Genomic DNA, 18,214 nt, shown 5'->3' with positions numbered 1-18,214 from the left:
TATTATACATAAATGCCAAAATTATGTATCAAAAATTATATTTAGCCTATACAAAGAATAGTTATATCTTATGATCAATTTTAGTGACGCATTATTAACGTTTCAGAATTAACTTGGATACCAATTATTACGATTCATTCTAACTTGTAATGAATGCACTCACTATAGTTTTTATCGTTCTTACGATTTTATCTAAAACATCGTATATACTGTCATCTCCAGCAACAGAACGTATTTACTAAAGTTTTTATTGTTACTTTATATTTAGACACGACAGATAGTCCAACTAAAGGGGTAAAACTACACGAATAAGTGGTAAAGAAATCGTTTTTGTTTCTTGAGATCTCAGATTCGAGCATTATAAATGTCATAATGCTAAGAGATTAAGAGTTATATTATCATATACTTAGTTATATTAAAAAAATGAATAGTTAAGAGTTAAGAGCAAAATATAAAACGTGTCATTAGGTTTCATATAAAAGGCACCGGGAGAATCAGAAACAGTAAGACCCACCCTTTCTGTATATCAACACATGATGTCTTTTAGTACAAAAATAAAAGGAAACAATTCGCATTAACAGCCGACTCCAGCTTTCGATGACAGGTTACATATTAGCAGCCTACTGCTTTATGATTTAGTCATTCCTCTTCTTCTTCCTCCTCCTCTCATCCTTCTCGGCTGAATTTTTCAACTGGAATGTGCAAGTATGTTCGATGTTAGTACAAAATATTAGTAACCAAGTCTGTAACTAAAAAGACAGGTTTATCACGAATTCTAGCTTCCCTCACCATGATTATCAGAATGCGAACAAATACAGCAACAAAGTCGGTGAAAAGAGTCAAGGCATGCTTCACATAATCCAGGTCACCCAAGTGTGCCTTCTCAATTATGTCCTGTGTGTCCACTACCATGTAGCCGACAAACACCAAGAGTCCCAAGTAGATCTGTGAGTACAATCCAAAACCGAAGCGGGATGTTAGTCACAGCCAACATCATCCTTTTGAGTACTACAAGAACACAAAAGGTTTCAACATTCACTCACCTCAAACATAAAGAAGGCTGTGGAACCACCAAAGATAGTGGAAGCAAAATGCAACCACAGAAGCATGGACACACAAGATGAAAGCAAGCCCCCAAGGTAAAGGTACTCTCGGCGCCTTGCTAACATAGCAGCTCCTGAAAAGCATGCAAAGGCCAACGCTGTTCCCACAAATGCAGCTACCAGAACACTGTCCAAATAGAGGAAAGGAAATTAATAAAATGTATACAAAACAATAGAGATTTACAGCTGTCGATAACGTAAAAGTAAAACAGGCAAAGCATAATCAACCTCCACTAAAGGATAAATGAGTCCAAGTAGATGCATTTCACAGCATTTGCTTTTAAAGCAAGCTGAATTGCAGCAGTGGCAAAGAAACTGGGGGGGATTTAGTAATTTAGTCAGAAAAAGAACATGAGGCAGAGTTCACCAACCAAATAAAGCACCCCTCCCAATCCAGATGATATTTAGAAGGAGAGAAGATGATCCCGCTTGGCATAACCGCCAGCATCCAACTCATTGGCTAACTCATCCAGATTGGATACTGCAAAAGCCAATTATGGGAGTGACCTCCTCCCAATCCAATTTTCTCCATTCACAACGACAGGATTCAAATCTTTGACCTTGCTTAAGGGACCTAGCACCTCGTCTCGCTATACCAACTAGTAGTTGGTTGAGAAATGTCGTTTCAGTAAAGAAGAACTAATGGGTTTCCCCAGGCCTCAAGATAAAGACAAACTATTCCAGCTAGCAGTTTTAATCCCCTAAAAATGGTGATGCTCCACAAGCCAGTAAAATATCATGAATTCAAAGCAATACACAAAATATTACTATCACAGCAGACGCCAAGAAACCAGCAGCTAGCATAGAGCAACAGCCAACTTGGGAGGCCTCTTCTAACTAGGAATTGACATCTTAGAAGGGTCAGTGAAACCTCAGATCATTAGACCATGACAGAAGGTGTTGGAAGCAGTATCAAAGCAGTGTCAACGGTAATGGCAACCACGGTTAGAGCAATATATATTGGGAAGATCCATTTGACTTTGAAAACTCCAGCAGGTAGACAAAAGAAAGCTAAGAGAACGTAAACTTTAAAATATTCAAGGGATTTTAATATCAATTATTGTCATTCATTCAGATAAGCATAAAACTACCCTCAAAAGGTAACACGAAATGAATAAAATTCTAGATTTGAAATCTGCAAGTTTTAAGACACAAGTTACCCACTTAATAATTATAAAAAAAATACCTTGGGTCAATCTGAATGGCCAAGTCAATCAAAGGACCAACTGACGCCCCTTCAAACACAGCTGATGCCATCAGAAGAGAAAACCTCTTTTGCTGAATCATTTAGAACACCAGAACAAAAGATTAGTTCTATGCAAAAAAGAATATTACTATTATTTTAGACATCAAGAAATATTGTTACCTCTTGATAAGGAGGGACAGAGTGAAGCCAAATTATGGCCCCAAAGCATGCAAATGTTGTGAGGTAACCCCCGATGTTCCATATTATATGAAGATAAGCCCCAAATGCAGAGGCAATCAGAGCACAACATAAAGTCAAGTAAACCTGAAAATTTAAAGCACCAATTTTGATCATAAATAATAAAAATTTTGGAAACAAGGAATCAATAAATAGATAATTGTATCTTAAAATAGAAGATAAAAATAACAATAAGCATTAGAGCCCCGTAAAGATGAGAAAGTGTATTATTTTTCATCATCAGAACGACATAAAGATCCAATCATATAGATCATCCAAAAATAAATAAATAACAGTGCAAACCCTAGGTAATAAACTAAGGAAATATTTAAAAGAAATCATATATACCTACTAAGCAAATGCACAATACTCGTACAGTCAAGATTTTTTTTTTGGAAACAATGGATAGTTAAATATATAAATTCGTATTGAAACGAAGATAAAATCACAATACGCATTAGAATTTAGGACAACATAAAGAAGAGAACGGTAATCTTCTAAGAACTTGACAAAAATCCAATACAACTAGGGCTCGACCAATAAAATCATTGTGCAAAGGCCACCAAAAAAATTTACTTCAACCTTAACAAACAAAAAGTAATAATCTAAACGTAGATTCCTAATTTGTCCTTCGCAAACCCTAATTGCTAGGAAAATTACCCTTTTGAGATGAGACTGGACGATCGGAGAGATCTGGCGGAAGTTCTTAAGGGTATCGTAGTTCCAGCTGCTTCTCGATTGAGAATCGAAGAACGAAGAGAACGCGTCCATCGTTCGTTGAAATTATAAATGACAGAAAATTGCAAGAAAACGAAAGAAATTGAATGATTGTGCATTCAATTTGGAGCTCGTGGTATTTATAGGGGCCTGTTTCGGATAATATCTCGGAAATTTTCAAGATTATCAAGTTACTAAAACAACCTTCAACGAAAGGTTTATTATTAGAGCAGACGGGAGTAGTTATGCCAGTCTTCTAGAAGGGTAATTGAGGAAACGAGAAAAAGTCAAAAACTGTTGGAAAAGTTCACGGTTTCATTGGTTGACTAATGGCTTCCCGATGACGAGCAAATCGAGATTTTAAATTTTACGTTGCAAAAATCGCTTGGCCTCAAAGGAAGAAATCCTCAGCGGCCGCTGCGTCACGTGAACCAATGTAACATTGCCACGTCAATATGCACCAATTCTCCCTAATCTCGTTAATTTTTAGGCTTAATTTGTAAAAGAGTCCCTCTATTTTTCACGACAAATCAATGATTTTTATTCGAAAAACACGCTTAGGGGCTATTTGGTTCAACCGTTCAAGGAATTTAGAATTTTCATGGGAATGGAATCTACATTTTCATGTTTGATTGGTTGGGAATTTCATTTTCGGTAATATTTTATTATTAATAGTATATTTTTTTAGGTATATTATCGGGAATATCATTACCTCCCTTTCATTAGGTATTGTTGGATTATCGGTGTTTTGGACTAAAATGCCCTTAATTTTTTTTCAAAAATATCTTCTTCTGTCATTAAATAATAAAAATTCTACGAAGGTTAAATTATAAATTTATCCTTAAACTGTTTTAGATTTACAAAAAAATCTATAATTAAAATTTTATATGAAGTTCGGGGGTTAAAATAAAATTTTACCCTTTCATTAAACCTTTTTATATTTTCAATTTTGTAAAAAAAATTAAATTTTATGAATTTAAATTTTTTAAAGAAAATATATAAATATTTTTCAACTTCTTAAAAATATATATATATATAATAAGGACAATTTGGTCAAATATACATTCCAATAATCTTTTATTTCTTTAACCAAACATGATAATCTTACATTCCTGCTAAACCAACCAAATACAAAATACAACATTCTCAGTAATCCTATTCTCTGGTAATCTTACATTCCCACTGGTAATCTTACATTCCGTGAACCAAACGCACCCTTAAGGTCATCCTTTTATTTTGAGTTAATTACATCATATATGTATATAAATTATAATTTTTATTTTAAACTAATTCTTATTTTTTCTAATATTTTAAAATTTATCCCTAAATTATCACCTTTATTTTATATTGGTTCATAAGCTTTTGAATATTCTAATTTCACCCCCTCAAACTTTTGAATGATTTTGGGATTGAAATATTCAGAAGTTTAGAGATCAAATTAGAATAAAGTTTATAGTTTGGAGATGCATTTAATTTTTTAAAAATTTAGGGATTAATCTAAATAAAAGTCATAATTTGGGGATGAAATTGAAATGCTTAAAAGTTTAAGAATCAATTTAAAATAAGAATCGTAATTTCGAAGTGTGTAGTGCAATTAACTCTATTGTTTCTAAAATCTATTAAATATTTTTATAACTAATATTTTTTTTTCTTTTATCGTTAATATGCTAACATGACAATTTAGCATGTTGATGTTGTTGTTAAGATTTACGATTTTTTTGGACAAATGTGTGATTTTATATTATAGGTATTAACTTTTAATAAGTCATATTAAAATTTTAGGAGAGACGTAATAAAATCATTAATATAAAATGAAAAATATATAAATTATTTGTAGATTTAATTTTTTTTAAAAGATATGATTGTCTCTAACATTTTTTTAATATATCCATGAATTTATGTGTGTATGATAATATAATAAAAGAATTTAATTAATTTTTATGAGAAGTTTAAAGTAGCAAAATGTTACAATATCTAGAGATAAATCAAAGTTACATTTAGAAAAGTCAAATAAATTAAATATTTTAGAAAGAATTTAAAATAGAAATATAAAAACAGTTTAAGAAAAACTCAAAAAGAAAATAATTAAATCAAATATAAGTTGAAAATACTTAAAATTTTGTCGACTTAAAATCTAGTTTAATTTTGGGTGCGTTTTGATAATGCAGTTTAAAAATACTTTTACTAAATATAGAATTAAATACAAATATAGAGTAATTACATCTTCAGTATTTTATAATTAAGAAAATTGCAAAGTAATAGAAATAAAAAAAACACATTAATACTTGTTAGAATCGAAGAGACTCAATTCGAACAACTGAAAAAGTTACAAGAGGGGTGAATTTGGCAAATATTGTTTGGGGAGTAAAGAGGAAGAAAAGATAAAAATTTTAGCACAGCGATTTATAGTGGTTTGACTTCTCAACCACGTCTACCTCCACTACCTTAGCTCCTCACTAAGGATTTTCTAACAAATTCACTAATTTATTTTTTTTTGTTTTTCAATGACAAAGAAACAACATTTTAACTCCCTAGTTTTTCATTTGGTTAAACTAGAATCAATCCCCTTTACAAAAGGTAAAAAGAAGTAAACAAATAAAACCTCTCAAATGTAGGGTGTTTACAAATTTAGCTCACTAAAAACACAAATATTTACAAGAGAGATAAAATAAGATTAAAAAAACTCTTCTATTGTCTTTAATTGCTTGTATAGGTGTTCTAACCCTTTTTTAAGTGTCGTCAACTTGTATGTATATGTTGGAATGAAGTTGTGGTTGTTTATAGTCGTTGGGAGTGATTTGGAGCCGTTTGGAAATGATTTTTCTAGAAAATAAAACTGTCTAATACAGAGGGTATCGGTACTCCTAAAGGGAGTATTGGTACTACCTTTGTTATTTTTAAATCAACTAGTCGTTACTAGTCGTTGGGGCCTGATGGTATCGATACTACTATACAAAGTAGTATTGATACTTCTTTGGGTATCGGTACCATTTTTTGCATCCTGAAATTTGAGCATTGTTGGTAGTATTGATACTACCTAGTGAGTATCGATATTTCTCTTACCTTTGTTATCGATATCATATGAACAATATCAGTATTGTTCATGAGGTATCGATACTGTAAGAACATTATCGATACTTCTTTTACGTGAAAATCATTTTGTGCTCAAATCCACTTTTAATGACTTTGAATTATTTTTGAAAACTTTAAATAAAATCAATTCAAGTTCAAAAACATTTTACCTTAAATTGTTATATCAAAATATAGTTCAACAATCTTCCCTTTCTGATATAACAAAACATTTAAAAAATTATTTTTGGCAAAACTCCCCCTTAATAAAATATTTAATGAAAAATATATCAATTGTTGGAAAAAGTATGAAAATGTTCAACTCCCCTTTTTCATTAAGAAATTGAATTTTTCAAATCATACTTCTCCCTCTTTTTGTTATATCAAAAATAATTCAACTTTAAAGTTCTAAAATAAAATTGGAGAGTAAGTAATGAACTTGACATTAAAAACATTTAAAAATTCAAAGTTCCCCTAAAAAAATACATTCCAAACAAAAAATTGACTTTAAAGGCTTTATAATCAAACAAAATTGAATTTCAACAAAGAATAACAAACATGTTAGTAGCACATGAAATTCAATATATCCAAGTCTAAAATACTTTATGAATTACCAAATTGAAATTAAATTCATATGCATAAAGTTTTCCAAAAAGGTTATGCATTTGAAAATTTTGATATCAATTGTTAGAGGTATATCATTTGCATTTTTAAATTACATGCATAAACATTTAAATTTAGGTCAAAAACTTAAAAAAATTAAAATCAAAGTATTTGGAAAATTAATATCAATTGTTAGAGAGATATCATTAGCATTTAAACTAAAATTCGACCAAAATTCATTATGATGAACTAAAAATTATGAAAAATCATTAAACCTTTAAAACATTCATCATAAAAAAATTCAACATACATGAGACGAAAAATAATGCATAATCATTTAAGATTAAAACCGATGCATGCATAAACAAAATGAGCAACCAATTATGCAAAATCAAAAAACTTTTATGCTTAGAGGTTACTCATTCTTTTTCAAGTGTGACTAAAGCATTTGAATATATTCATTTTCATCACCATTGCTCCCACACACCTACAAGAGACATTTAAGTAGATTTTGGTATCCTAATTTCTTTGGATCCTTGAACGTTAGTTTCAATGCCCCTTGTTCCTTTAGGAACTCATACTTGTTTAATTAAAATGTTTTCTTTTCTTTAAAGGACAAGTTTGTTCCTTGTGACCATGATAATGATAATGTGAACATTTTGTCATTATGGAACTAGATGAATTATTTAAAATTATTTCTTTTTCTTTTATTAAGCATTCAAGCTTAACTTTTAAATAAAAAATTTCAATTTTCATTTTTAAAGCTCTAAATCCTTTTTCAAAATTTAATTTTGGTTTTCAAAATCTATTTTGGCTTTCAAAAGAAAATCATTTTTAACTTTAAATTTAGAAATCAATTTCTTGTATTTGGAGTTCATGGTCTCAAACTCCAAAAATAATTCATCGTATGTATCTTGTAACTCATTAAAAGAATAAGAATTTAATTCACTCGAGTTAGAAGATACATTGGGCTCTTCATGAGCCATTAGAGACACCACCTTTGTTGGTTCTTCTTTCTTATCTCCATAGATTTCCTCGAACTTATTCCAAAGCTCCTTGGCATTCGAACAAGAAGAAACTTCTTCATATATATTGGGACCAAATGCACAAAACACCATGTGCATGGCCTTGGCATTTTGTTGAGCTTTCTTCCGTTCTTGGTCACTCCACTTATTCATCTTCTTCGTTGGAGAAGAATATTCGTTCTCGATCATCTCCCATGCATCAAGATCATTGGATTGGATAAATAATTTCATTACTTTCTTCCAATGACGACAGTTTGTTCCATTGAAATGTGGAGACTTGTTGATCGGTTGGGAGTATTCCATGTAGAGCGAGCCAGAGGTGGAAGTCATCTTCTCGGTTGCGTAGGGAATCAGTAGAGCTTCTTCGAGGATCGTCAACTTGTATTTATATGTTGGAATGAAGTTGTGGCCATTTATAGTCGTTAGGAGTGATTTGGAGTCGTTTGGGGCTGATTTTTCTACAAAATAAAATTGCACAGTACAAAGGCTATAGATACTCCTAAAGGGAGCATCGGTACTACCTTTGTTATTTTAAAATCATCTAGTCGTTGGGGCATGATGGTATCGATACTACGCCTATGGTATCGATACTACTATACAAAGTAGTATCGGTACCCCTTTGGGTATCGGTATCATTTTTGTATTCTGGAATTTGAGCATTGCTGGTAGTATCGATACTGCCTAGTGAGTATCGATACTTCCCTTACCTTTGGTATCGGTACCATATGAACAATATCTTTACTGTTCATGAGGTATCAATACTGTAAGAACAATATCGATACTTCTTGTATGTGAAAATCATTTTGTGCTTAAATCCACTTTTAATGACTTTGAATTATTTTAGAAAACTTTGAATAAATTCAATTAAAGTCCAAAAATATTTTACCTTAAATTGTTATATCAAAATATAGTTCAACAATAATTATTACTAAAAATATAATTGCCTTCTCAATTAAAATTACTAAATAAATAAAATTTAATTTTATAATATTTTCAATTAAATACGAGGTTTAGTTAGAGATTGTAAAAGAAATTATATCTATATGCTATAAATTTTAACTCGATTTATATATGATAAATATAAATATTTTTATAAGTAGATGTATCTTCTTTTTTTTTAATTCAATGTGGTATTCAAGTTTAATATTTTTAATATCCAAATTTAATAACCGTTATATATTTTAATACATGAATTTGATAATTGACGTTATACATTTAATTAATAATATTTTTTTATGTATCACAATCTTTTTTTATTTTTTAAATGTTAGGTCATCATATATTATGATTATTAAATTCAAATATTATATTAAAGATATATATATCACATTAAATTATCAATTCTAATACCAAATAATGCATAATTATTTTAGAAGGACAAAAAGGCATCCAAAATCTTTCTATTTTTGAAAAAGAATTAATGTGAATCTTATATTATTATTTTTAATGTGGTCATTTAACTCAGAAAATAAATTTAATGTGATCATTTGATCAATGTTTTCGTCGTTGATCATTACGGTACTAATGTAGTTGTCCATGGTACTGACGTGACTATTCATTTGACATATTTGAATTATTAATTTTATTCATATGTAACGTTATTAACTCTCATAAACTATCACATTAATATTATGATTATCACATTAACATCGTAAACTACCACATTAATATTATAACGGTTAACAATAAAATATATTACTCAAAAGATTATATTAAACTTATTTTTCAGATTAAAAAATTATATTAAGAGAAAAAATAATAAAAGGATCACGTTATTTTTTTAAATACAAAAATCTTCACGTCTTTTTGAAAAAAAAAATCATATATATTCGTATGGACTAAAATACGAGTACAAATACCTTTTTCTGGATGAAGCAACGTGGCAATCATTAGCGTTTCACAAGCCCGGCTTTGCGTAGAAGCCAAACGCTATCAGAAGCCTACGTGGTGGCTTATATGCATGGCTTTTCCCAGTTGAAGCGCCATTAAACTAGCACGTGTCTCCTTCTCCCATACAATCCCTGTCTCCTCTGCCTCTCACCCCCCGGCGCGGCGGGACAACGTCGCACTCCCTCGAAAACCAAAACCAAACAGAAAAGAAAAAAGATAACACTTCTTGTGATTACATTGTTACATGGTTTGTTTTCCTGAGGTAAATTCATTCTTCTTTTATATCTATCCTCGTGTTTGAAAGATTGATACGAAAAACCTGTTTCTTCTTTTTCTCTCTTTTGGTTTTCTGTGATTAAATTTCGTGTCTTTGTGAAAGATGTCGACGAATTCAAACATGATGAGGCGAACCCCACCTGGGATTTTGCTTATCAGAAGCATTAGAGGTCAAGATTGGAGCTTGATATCATATAGATATATAATTTTATTGCTTACCTTCATCGCATACGCTAGCTATCACGCTTCTAGGAAACCTAGCAGCATAGTCAAGAGCGTTTTGTACCCTGAATCCATGAAATCTTCTGATCCCCCTTGGCCTGTTGGGAATGTCTTTATAAAGGAAGATTTTTCGGGTTCCGGTACGAATGGGGTGGACAATGAGGGTTGGTATCCTTTTAACGGAACCGATGGCACGTCGAAATTGGGCGAAATCGATGTCGCTTTTCTGGCTTGTTACTCTTCTGGAATGTATGTTGCAGGGCATCTAGGGACTAGGGGATACTTTGAATCTTAGGTTGTTTTTGATGACTGGGATAATTGGGAGTGGCATTTTTGTGGGGCTATTTGGGATGGGATACTTTTGGAACATTCATGAGTTTTGGTTTTACCTTTCGATGCAAATGGTTGTCGGGTTGTTTCAAGCGACCGGTTGGCCTTCGGTCGTGGCCGTCATCGGGAATTGGTTTGGAAAAAGGAAGAGGGGTTTGACCATGGGAATTTGGAATGCACATACTTCGGTCGGTAATATTAGTGGATCGCTCCTTGCTGCTGCGGTTTTGGATTATGGTTGGGGGTGGTCTTTCATTGTACCGGGAGCATTGATAGCTTCGGCAGGGGTACCAGTTTATTTGTTCCTGCCTGCTTATCCTGAGGATATTGGTTTTAGTGGCGCAAATGATTCCTCTGCTGAAGAGGAGGATCAGATTCAGAAGGGAACCACGGTGAATGTAGAAAAAAGTTCTGATCTCGAAGAAAGGTCAGGGAGTAGGACAGGAATTGGACTTTTAGAAGCTTGTTCCATGCCAGGGGTGATTCCGTTTGCATTATGCCTCTTCTTCTCAAAGCTCGTCGCCTACACATTTTTATACTGGTTACCATTTTATTTAAGCCAAACAGGTAATTTTCCTGTTTCCATTCTTTCTGTTCTGTTGTTTTTGATTGATAATGCGATTTTGTGTGGCATATCAGAAATGAGAACCAATAGGGTATTTGGAAGTCGGTAATGAGCTTTGATAGACTTTCATTATTCGAGTAATGAGCTTTGATAGACTTTCATTATTCGAGATAGCTGTGCATAGGATTGATTTGATGTCAAAATTTGTTTAATTGACTCTAAAAGTAAGTTTTTCTTTTCAAGTTTGAAGACAAACACATTCAAGGAGGCTGGTTTACATAAGATTCATCCTCAAGTATAACTCATGAATTTGAACTAGTTTTGTGGCTTTCGGTTTTCCTGTTTGTTTGATTCCATTGTTTTACAGAAATTGGTGGGGAGTACATGTCTGTGAACTCTGCCGGGAACCTCTCAACCTTGTTTGATGTAGGGGGTATTGTTGGGGGGATCCTAGCTGGTTACATATCCGATAAACTTAAAGCCCAGGCTACTACAGCTGCCACCTTCATGTTTGCTGCAATACCTTCAATGATCTTATACCATTTATACGGAAATATTTCATGTGCCACCAACATTTTACTGATGACTGATGATGGTTGCTGGCTTGTTTGTAAACGGGCCATTCGCCCTTATCACGACTGCAGTTTCAGCAGACCTTGGTTCTCATGGTTCTCTCAGGGGATTCTCGGGCATTAGCAACAGCGACAGCCATAATTGATGGCACTGGTTCAGTTGGAGCTGCTCTCAGCCCTCTTATCACCGGGTTTCTTTCATCAAGGGATGGGACACGATTTTCATGATGTTAAACGCCGGTGCTCTCATTGCATCGCATTTGGTCACAGCCGAATTCAGAGAGAGAACTTGCAAACCATTGCCATCACCTCATGGACTGCAAAACCATGAAGGTAATGACTCCGATTTCATTGCCACAATTTTTGTTTTCAGATCAACATGTTAGAAAAAATTATCTATAACTTGTTTTAAACTGTCTGATCTATGCCTTTACGTTGCAGCTACCTGATCACAACCCCTTCTAAGCAATCAAAGGTGAGAGAATTCAGGTATTCTGTGAAGGAACTACAGGAATCAATGGAGCTTAGAGTACATGGTAGAGATAGAAGTGATAAAAGTAATAGCTTGGGTTGAGTCATGACATAAACATATGTATTTGCTACATTGTGATGGCAAAATGTGTAACAGTACTTTGATTTATCGGTATGAAGGTGCTCAGTCTTCTCATTCATATAAAAATGAGCTTTAGATTTGACCTCCATTTAATTTTTCAGACAAAAGAAAAAACCAAACCTTGGAAACAAGGAGAAAACTTGGTCCATTTTGCATGCAAGTATAAATTAAAATAGAGATGTTCGTTACTGCAATGTTTCAGACAGGACCAACCAAAACTTATGACCCACATTCACACTTGCTCTACTTTTAACACGATAGAACTTAAAAAATAAAAAAATGAGGTATGTCAGGAAAAATAACATAAGTCTGTATATCAATGGGCAAATTATCTAAAATTTACACTAAAAAGACATTAAATGGTTTTTACTAAAGGAAGTCATTGTTCTCTTGAAAAACTCTTTTGGTTTTGGACTCCTAAGCATTGGATAGGATCACAATGAATTCCCGACAGCAAGTGGAAAGACATTGTGTAGATGGCAATGGTGGATCTCTTACTTGCCACCCAATGAAGGGAAGTGGCCTGGATCTTCAATTGAGGGGGCTGGTACATTGCTAGCTGTGTTGCTTCCATGTTCGCCTCTGGGACCACGTCCACGGCCTCGACCACGCCCAGTGCCATAGTACCTCTCTCCTTCAGCTGGCTTCAGGAACTCATTGATGCTGACAACCTACACCAAGACAACAGTCGGGCAGAAAAACAACATCACCAGTACCAATAACACTAAACAAGGCAGTAATATTCAAATAATTATGCAAACTATGTGCCCATAAGAAGCATTAGATGAATAAAATATACAATGACCACGGAATGATTAAGTGTAGAACTTCAAATGATTGCTTAAAGGGACAAACTGTTAGGGTTGTAACCTATAAAAATACAAGCTTAGACAAGTAGCTGGAAGACGACTATTGATCCTCTAATGATTTTGCAGATTCATTTCCATTTTTTCTGAACAGCTGCTGTGCGGCAAAATGCGAACTACCAATGGTTCAACCAGTTATCAATAATGACAAAAGTACTTTAAACTCGAAGCATTGCTACTTTTGGTAAAAGAACCATATTCCCTAAGCAAAACAATACTAATATACATAAAGAGAAGAAGCACATTCTACATTTTATTAAACAAAAGGAATCGCTAAGTCAAAATAGAAAGAAATCTCGATACCAATGCAAACCATATAAAAACCAAATAAGATCATTTGGAAGGCAGGATTACTTCCATGAAAAATATAAATGCCAAATGCAAGATCAACATCCTTCCGAAAGCAGTTAATGAACAGTATCTTGTGGGAAAAGTATGCAAACCTTTTTGGCTCTTTCTTCTTTCTCAGCATCTTTGCGCCTGTCCTTTTCAGAACCCTGACAATCAAAGGCCGATTCAATATACCAGCATAAATCGAATAGATGAATGAAACCATGCATAACAAAAGAAAAAAGTTTAGAGATCTTACAAGCTTGATAAAGATATCATCATTGCTCTTCTTGTTTGAAAGTTGTTGCATGGACTCGAACTCTTTGACATCAACCTTCCTTTCTTCAGTCTTGAGGACAAGCAAAGCTTTCCTTTTCTCCTCAAGAATCTTCTCATATTCTTCCAATGTCATCTCCTAATACAGATGGAAGAAACCAGCAAAATTAGAACATTAACATCAAACCAGGCAAATTTAAACTAGGTCGATTGTTCGGTTGGCCTAAAGTTGATTCCATCAACCAATGAGGAAGTGTGGCTAGTGTCAACACTCATAATTATTGAAACACTAAATTCGCCCAATTTATCAGAAACAACATCAATCCAACTAAGAAATATACCTAGTTAGAGAGTACTAAGTAAGCATAAATAGGCTACTGCTTGACCACTGATGCTATGTACTTCGAAACTATTAGAACTAGTAATGAATATAATGTTCATTGCCCAGCATCACAAAAGTTGTAAAAGACAAATAATCAGCTCAAGAAGTATCAAAGGACATTCTATTTACCCCCTTATCACTAATTAAATTAGTAACAAAATGGGGAAACCATAAAAAAAGTTTTGTTATCCTCTCACGTCTCTAGAAAAAAAGACCCTAACCGTGATAAAAAGAACTACCTTAGTTTCAGGCTCCTTCTCCTCGGCTTCATTTGCAGCATTCTCCTTGCCGGCATCTGCAGCATCTTCCTCGCCAGGCTGCTTCTCAGAGCTCACATTCTTTTCATCCTCAGGGACATTTTCTTCAGTTTCTCTTATTTTGGCCAAAATAGAAGATACATAAAAGAGATGAGTTTGCATAGGGAAATACACACACATATGCATATGCATACAATCTAAGGAACTTCGTAATGAATACAGCACGAGAGAATTGAAAAAAAAATATACTCACGGAGCAACTTCATCAGTAGGGCTGCCCCAATTACCACGTCCAGCGCCTTCACGCTTGAAGTCATTCCTGGTAGTAAAAATAGATGGATTAAGGATGCAATAAATAGTTAGAGAAGACAGAAATCAATAGTGGGATTCATAACAAAATACGACCAAAATTAGAAATTCAAATAAGCAAAATACGAACCCACGTCCAGTGCCACTACGGCGATCATACATCCTACGTGGGCGCTCCCCTTCTCCAGATTCTCCAGAATTAAAACCACCACCACGACCCCCACGGAAAGAACCTCGAGGCCCACCATAGCCATGCCTTTCAGTTTGCTTCCCTCCTCCCTCTTCAGAGGGTATGTACAGTCCTGAAAATCCATTGGAATTGTCACTAAAATTGGAGTCACGGTTGAACCCACCGCTACCACGTCCACGTCCAGCACCACGGCCTCCTCCACGCCCAGGCTCACTCTTCGCCTCCCTCACTACATAACAATAAACACAAAATAATGAGCAATATTGAAAACTGCTTTGGAAGGAAAAGGTCTCAGGATCAATATTGAAAAGACAGAGTATTTATGTTCAAACTTCAGTGGGAACCAAAACGATGCAGATGTGGAAGTATGCATAGAAGGATATGTTCTCCCCTCAAAGGATTGTTTCAAGTACCTCGGGTCTATGATACATAAAGATAGGGGTGTAGATGATGACGTTACACACCGTATAAAGGCGGGATGGATAAAGTGGAGGGCTGCTACTGGAGTTTTGTGTGATAAGAAGGTGCCTAAAAAATTAAGGGAAAATTTTATAGAATGGCAATAAGACCAGCGCTGCTGTACGGATCAGAATGTTGGGCAATCAAGAAGGATCACGTAAGGAGGATGGAGGCCGCAGAAATGAGAATGCTTCGATGGACATGTGGTAGGACTCTGTGGGACATGACACCAAATTCTGCTATTAGGATGTCCTTGGGGGTGGTGCCGGTATCCGAAAAGATGAGGGAGGGAAGATTACAGTGGTTTGGACATGTCCTTAGGCGACAACCGTCGGATGCGATCAGGAGGGTAGAGTCGATTACAGTTGACGGTGCCAGAAAGAGAGGACGACCAAGGAGGAAGTGGGAAAACTGCTTGAGATATGATTTGAAGGATTTAGCCATTACCGAGGACATGACCTCTGATAGGAAAGTATGGAGACTTAAGACTAGGGTAGCCGAGTAGTACGGGTCACAAACATAGGGTGTAACATCTATGTCTTCCTTTTAATGCCTTTGTAATAATTTCCAATGACTTTTACTTTATATGCGTTTCTGTCATTAGAATTTTTGAAGGCTTAGAATTAGGGTAGCGGAGTAGTGTTGCCTTAGTTTAGGTTTTAACCCATTTGACTTAATTCCTTCTTGTAGCTTGCTATCGTTGATTATTGTGTATCCTTCTCTTCAAGTTTCATCTTTTAAAATTTAGTCGGGTCTTACGTTTCTATCTATATGCAGAGATTTTCACGCAGAGATTTATTTGCAGGGATTACTTCCCATTAAAGACGTGCATACGTGGACTGCATATGATGCATGTTTCAGCTATGTATTTATTCTATTTATTTATACAGGCATTGCATTTTATCTTTCTTTTTAATTTTCTGACTGCTGGAGGTCTTACACGGAAGCTGCTCTCAAACTTGGCGTTTGGGGCAGCCTACTACCCTACCTCCCCTTACCCCATTGCATATGGGAATAGGGTATTGTTGTTGTTGTACAAAATAATGAGCAAGCACACCACACTTCAATATCAGAGTGATTGTCAAAATGTCAATAAAAAACTAAACGAAGTTCAAGGCTTCAGCAACTAAAGCCATAACACTCGCTTCATTAAAATGAAGTTCCAAATAAATCTTAAGCTTCAAAGGAGAAATGCATGGAGTTGATAAACACAGATTGAAACAATAAAGTCCACTAATTTCTCACGTTTTGCCGCATTTAGAGTAATGCCAAGTAACAAAAATCACACAGAATGTCAGAACCACTTATCCATATAAAAAGTTGTATAACCCAAAGAAACAAAATTGAACAAAATACTTGCTCACGATGACAAATAGAACTGATAAATTTCACAAATTCCTGTTCTTTCATTGCCAGAAAAAAATAAATAAGTATTCTGTAAGACTTGAAAGAGCAGCTTCAAAAAGACAAAATTGATAAATTTCACAAATTTCTTTTAGTCTATTTCCAATCCAATGAACATCCAAAACATCAAATATAACCAATTTCAACAATGATAGTCCAGCAAACTACTGAAACAATAAAGTCAAAAATTTACTCTTTTTTTATGCCATATCCAAAAACAAAACAAAAAAAATCAGGAACCCATTAAAAAGGAAGTGAAACTACCAGCTTGAGCCGGAGGAAGTGGCTTGGTGGGGTGCTTGGCAGCCTTACCCGGCTGAGCCGGAGCCGAGACAGGAGCTTTCTTAGGCTTTTCAAGTTTTTGCTGCTCAACAGCAGCAATAAGCAAACTTGGGTCTTCAGTGTCATCATCCAAGAGATCAAAAGGGTTCTTGGTTGCCATTTGTCAACTCAAAGAAGTTATATTGGATATTTTATCTTTTATTTTTCTAAAATTTAGAGTAAAAATTAGCAACCAAGAGAGCCTAGTGTATGACTAAAGCCATGGAAATGAAAACAAGTCGGAAAAATACCTCAACTGTGTGTTTGGGAAGTAAGACGATGGGAAGAAATGAAATAAGTTGAATAAAATGAGGAGGGCGGCTGTGCAAAGAGAGCGACAAGGATACTAGACCTAATCTTGAAAACCCTATGGCTTTGTTAACGTGTGGGCGACCTCATTTTAAGACTTTATGCTCTGTGTCAGTATTTGGTCGTTGAATTAGAATTTTTAAATTATTTGATTTGAATAGTTATAATTTATAATTTAAATTTTATTTAAAAGTTTTTAAGTTAAAGCGAATTAAAATATTTTAAGTTATTTTAGACGATCATCTTATTTTATATCTTAAATTTTATTTGAAACTTTTTAAGTGAGGTCAAAAAATTTAATTATTCAAGTAGACGAATCTATTTTATAACTCAAATTTTATTTGAATCTTTTTGAAACTAAATCAAAAAATTTTGAGTTATTCGAGTTGGTAACTCTTATTTTATAATTAAGTTTATTGAATTTTATTTTAGTCCAGACAGAAATTTTTCACTTCATAATTTAATTCTGAGAAAAATGAAAAACATCACTTTATATTTATATTTATATGGTAATATAATATACTTGTTTGGGCCAACGACGTTACGACATTCGTAACACCCAGAAAAGCTTCCTGAATTGCATAACTCTCGAAGAACACGTGGTCGTCATGTACCTCGAGTTGTTGTTATTGGATCTTGTCGATCCGGTCAACGACCGAGACGATGAGCCATTCGTAGCCTTGGGTCTCAGTAGCACAGTTTC

The 18,214-nt window shown here is 34.1% G+C and overlaps 2 protein-coding genes and 1 pseudogene across 2 annotated transcripts; 1 reads left to right on the top strand and 2 right to left on the bottom strand.

The window, feature by feature from the left end:
* Nucleotides 1–489: 489 nt before the first annotated feature.
* LOC120187051 (bax inhibitor 1-like) lies at nt 490–3,364 on the bottom strand. Its single transcript, XM_039190842.1, has 6 exons — nt 3,187–3,364; nt 2,470–2,613; nt 2,290–2,381; nt 1,044–1,230; nt 790–945; nt 490–692 (listed from the first exon to the last, which is right to left on the bottom strand). The coding sequence occupies exons 1-6, from the start codon at nt 3,295–3,297 to the stop codon at nt 636–638; spliced, it is 747 nt and encodes a 248-aa protein (XP_039046773.1). The 5' UTR covers nt 3,298–3,364; the 3' UTR covers nt 490–635.
* A 6,836-nt stretch (nt 3,365–10,200) lies between these two features.
* On the top strand, nt 10,201–12,425 carry LOC120187090 (annotated as a pseudogene).
* Nucleotides 12,426–12,697: 272 nt separating this feature from the next.
* LOC120187178 (RGG repeats nuclear RNA binding protein A-like) lies at nt 12,698–17,464 on the bottom strand. Its single transcript, XM_039190962.1, has 7 exons — nt 17,146–17,464; nt 14,959–15,247; nt 14,773–14,838; nt 14,502–14,634; nt 13,864–14,019; nt 13,718–13,771; nt 12,698–13,079 (listed from the first exon to the last, which is right to left on the bottom strand). The coding sequence occupies exons 1-7, from the start codon at nt 17,321–17,323 to the stop codon at nt 12,903–12,905; spliced, it is 1,053 nt and encodes a 350-aa protein (XP_039046893.1). The 5' UTR covers nt 17,324–17,464; the 3' UTR covers nt 12,698–12,902.
* Nucleotides 17,465–18,214: the final 750 nt, after the last annotated feature.

This window comes from Hibiscus syriacus, unplaced genomic scaffold, assembly GCF_006381635.1.
Source record: "Hibiscus syriacus cultivar Baekdansim isolate YM2019G1 unplaced genomic scaffold, ASM638163v2 tig00113722_pilon, whole genome shotgun sequence".
Classification (NCBI taxonomy): domain Eukaryota; kingdom Viridiplantae; phylum Streptophyta; class Magnoliopsida; order Malvales; family Malvaceae; genus Hibiscus; species Hibiscus syriacus.
The sequence above is the reverse complement of the archived record's forward strand: the minus strand, read 5'-3'. Positions and strand labels throughout refer to the sequence as shown.

What these genes read in the sequence shown, in the direction of transcription:
- LOC120187051 (XM_039190842.1), bottom strand. Translation starts at nt 3,297, where the DNA reads ATGGACGCGTTCTCTTCGTTCTTCGATTCTCAATCGAGAAGCAGCTGG. An exon ending in CAGCCTTCTTTATGTTTGAG is followed by an intron (nt 946 to 1,043) that starts GTGAGTGAATGT and finishes TTGTACTCACAG; the next exon opens with ATCTACTTGGGACTCTTGGT. An exon ending in TTCGCATTCTGATAATCATG is followed by an intron (nt 693 to 789) that starts GTGAGGGAAGCT and finishes TGCACATTCCAG; the next exon opens with TTGAAAAATTCAGCCGAGAA.
- LOC120187178 (XM_039190962.1), bottom strand. Translation starts at nt 17,323, where the DNA reads ATGGCAACCAAGAACCCTTTTGATCTCTTGGATGATGACACTGAAGAC. An exon ending in AGAAGGAGCCTGAAACTAAG is followed by an intron (nt 14,020 to 14,501) that starts GTAGTTCTTTTT and finishes CATCTGTATTAG; the next exon opens with GAGATGACATTGGAAGAATA. An exon ending in AAGAAGAAAGAGCCAAAAAG is followed by an intron (nt 13,080 to 13,717) that starts GTTTGCATACTT and finishes GTCTTGGTGTAG; the next exon opens with GTTGTCAGCATCAATGAGTT.